Source organism: Hordeum vulgare, chromosome 3H, assembly GCF_904849725.1.
Source record: "Hordeum vulgare subsp. vulgare chromosome 3H, MorexV3_pseudomolecules_assembly, whole genome shotgun sequence".
NCBI classification, from domain to species: Eukaryota; Viridiplantae; Streptophyta; class Magnoliopsida; order Poales; family Poaceae; genus Hordeum; species Hordeum vulgare.
This window is the reverse complement of record NC_058520.1, coordinates 582,354,915-582,356,561: the sequence shown is the minus strand read 5'-3', so window position 1 is coordinate 582,356,561 and position 1,647 is coordinate 582,354,915. Positions and strand designations below refer to the sequence as shown.

At 48.0% G+C, this 1,647-nt stretch overlaps 1 protein-coding gene across 1 annotated transcript; it reads left to right on the top strand.

Annotated features, from left to right (window-relative positions):
* Positions 1-391: 391 nt before the first annotated feature.
* LOC123440767 (protein LURP-one-related 11-like) lies at positions 392-979 on the top strand. The gene has a single exon (XM_045117315.1). The coding sequence runs from the start codon at positions 392-394 to the stop codon at positions 977-979; it is 588 nt and encodes a 195-aa protein (XP_044973250.1).
* Positions 980-1,647: the final 668 nt, after the last annotated feature.

The window sequence follows — 1,647 nt, the reverse complement described above, 5'->3', positions numbered from 1 at the left end:
AAGTGACTGATGTAACAAAAAAAGTTGAGGTACTAAGAAATAGCAAAAACATACATAGAAATATTAGGCAGTATTTCTGAAAGTTCCGTTACCTTCTATCGCTATGCTGTAGTGTCATGTGATGCTAAAAGGTTTTAGCCCAAACAAACAACGCATTAATTAAACGTGGCAGCAACTGCATGCTGACTAGTGTAGTGCTAGATGGAGCATAAACAACTTTGGTGTAGCACTATTCTATCCTAACCAGTGACGCGTACAGCGCCATAAACTAACCCGTATTGAAGCACCTATAAATATGCCAGACCAGCCACTGAACGCCCACCATCCCAATCATCCCAATCATCTCAACTCATCTCGTCGCAACGTTAAGGCAGAGCAATCTCTCCGGTCAATGGCCAAAATCCAGCCCCTCTCTGCCGCGGGCTCACCATCGTCCTCCGATTATCAACGGAGCCAGCAGGAGTACACAGTGTGGATGAAGTCGCTGGTCTTCAACGGCAACGGCTGCACGGTGTACGGGCCCGACGGCACCGTCGCCTTCCGCGTCGACAACTACGGCTGCAGGGGCGGCCGCGAGGTTTTCTTCATGGACCGCGCCGGCAACGCCCTCATCAGGATCAGACGCAAGGGATTTGGCGTGTTCAGGAGGTGGGATGTCTGCCGGTGCACCCACAACGGCAGCCAGGAGGAGGCGACGCCGTGGTTCACTGTGCGCCGGGCCGAGAAGGGCGGAGCGGCCGTGGCGATGCACGGCGGCGCGGGGACGTGCTATAAGATCGACGGGTGCTGTGCGCGCAAGTACGAGTACAAAGTCAGCGGCGTCGATGGCGCGGTGGTGGCGGAGGTGGCTAGGAAGCAGACGCCGGCGGGGGTGGTGCTGGGGGAGGACGTGCTGACGCTGAGGGTGGCGCCGGAGGCGGATCACCTGCTCTTGCTGGGTTTGGTCGTCGTGCTTGGCCTCATCAATCGCTCCTTGTGATGGATGGCTGAAATGCTAATCCCCTTCTACTCTAGCTAGGAAAAGTAGATGATGAGAATACCTGTAGGATTTTAGGTCCCGGGGCCGGGGGTCGGTACCCCCGGTTATCCTGTACGTCCATTAAGAACATGATACCCCGGCTATAGCACCTTTTCGATACCTGTAGGCGGTTTATCAGAGTGACAAAAAAAATTCAGACGAACAATTTAGGAAGTTTTTGCCCAAACTGAGGACATGGTGACTCTTTTTGATGTAGGTTTTTACCCTTCCTCAAAGGGTTTTCAATACCACAATCTCAACTCAAGGAATTTATAAAAGCTTGTTCACTGATCGTATAAATATTTGAATGTATTTTTTTAATGTATACTGCAATGATATTTATTTTTAAAAAAGGAGGTTGACCTGGCATTTGCATCATTGTGATTATATATGTGTATACTTCATAATTTAGGGCAAAAAAAGAGCCAAACCGATGAAAAACAAATTAACAGTACAACAATTAATTCAAGCAGTGACAAACTTGGCCAAACCGACAAAATTAGACAAAGTGGTCAGTAGGAAGTTTAATTTACAGGTAATGAAATTAGTCATATCAAACAGTATTAAACTTATTTAATGCTAAAAACTTCACCTTTTACATCCTACTTGATAATATTTTACCAGTGCCC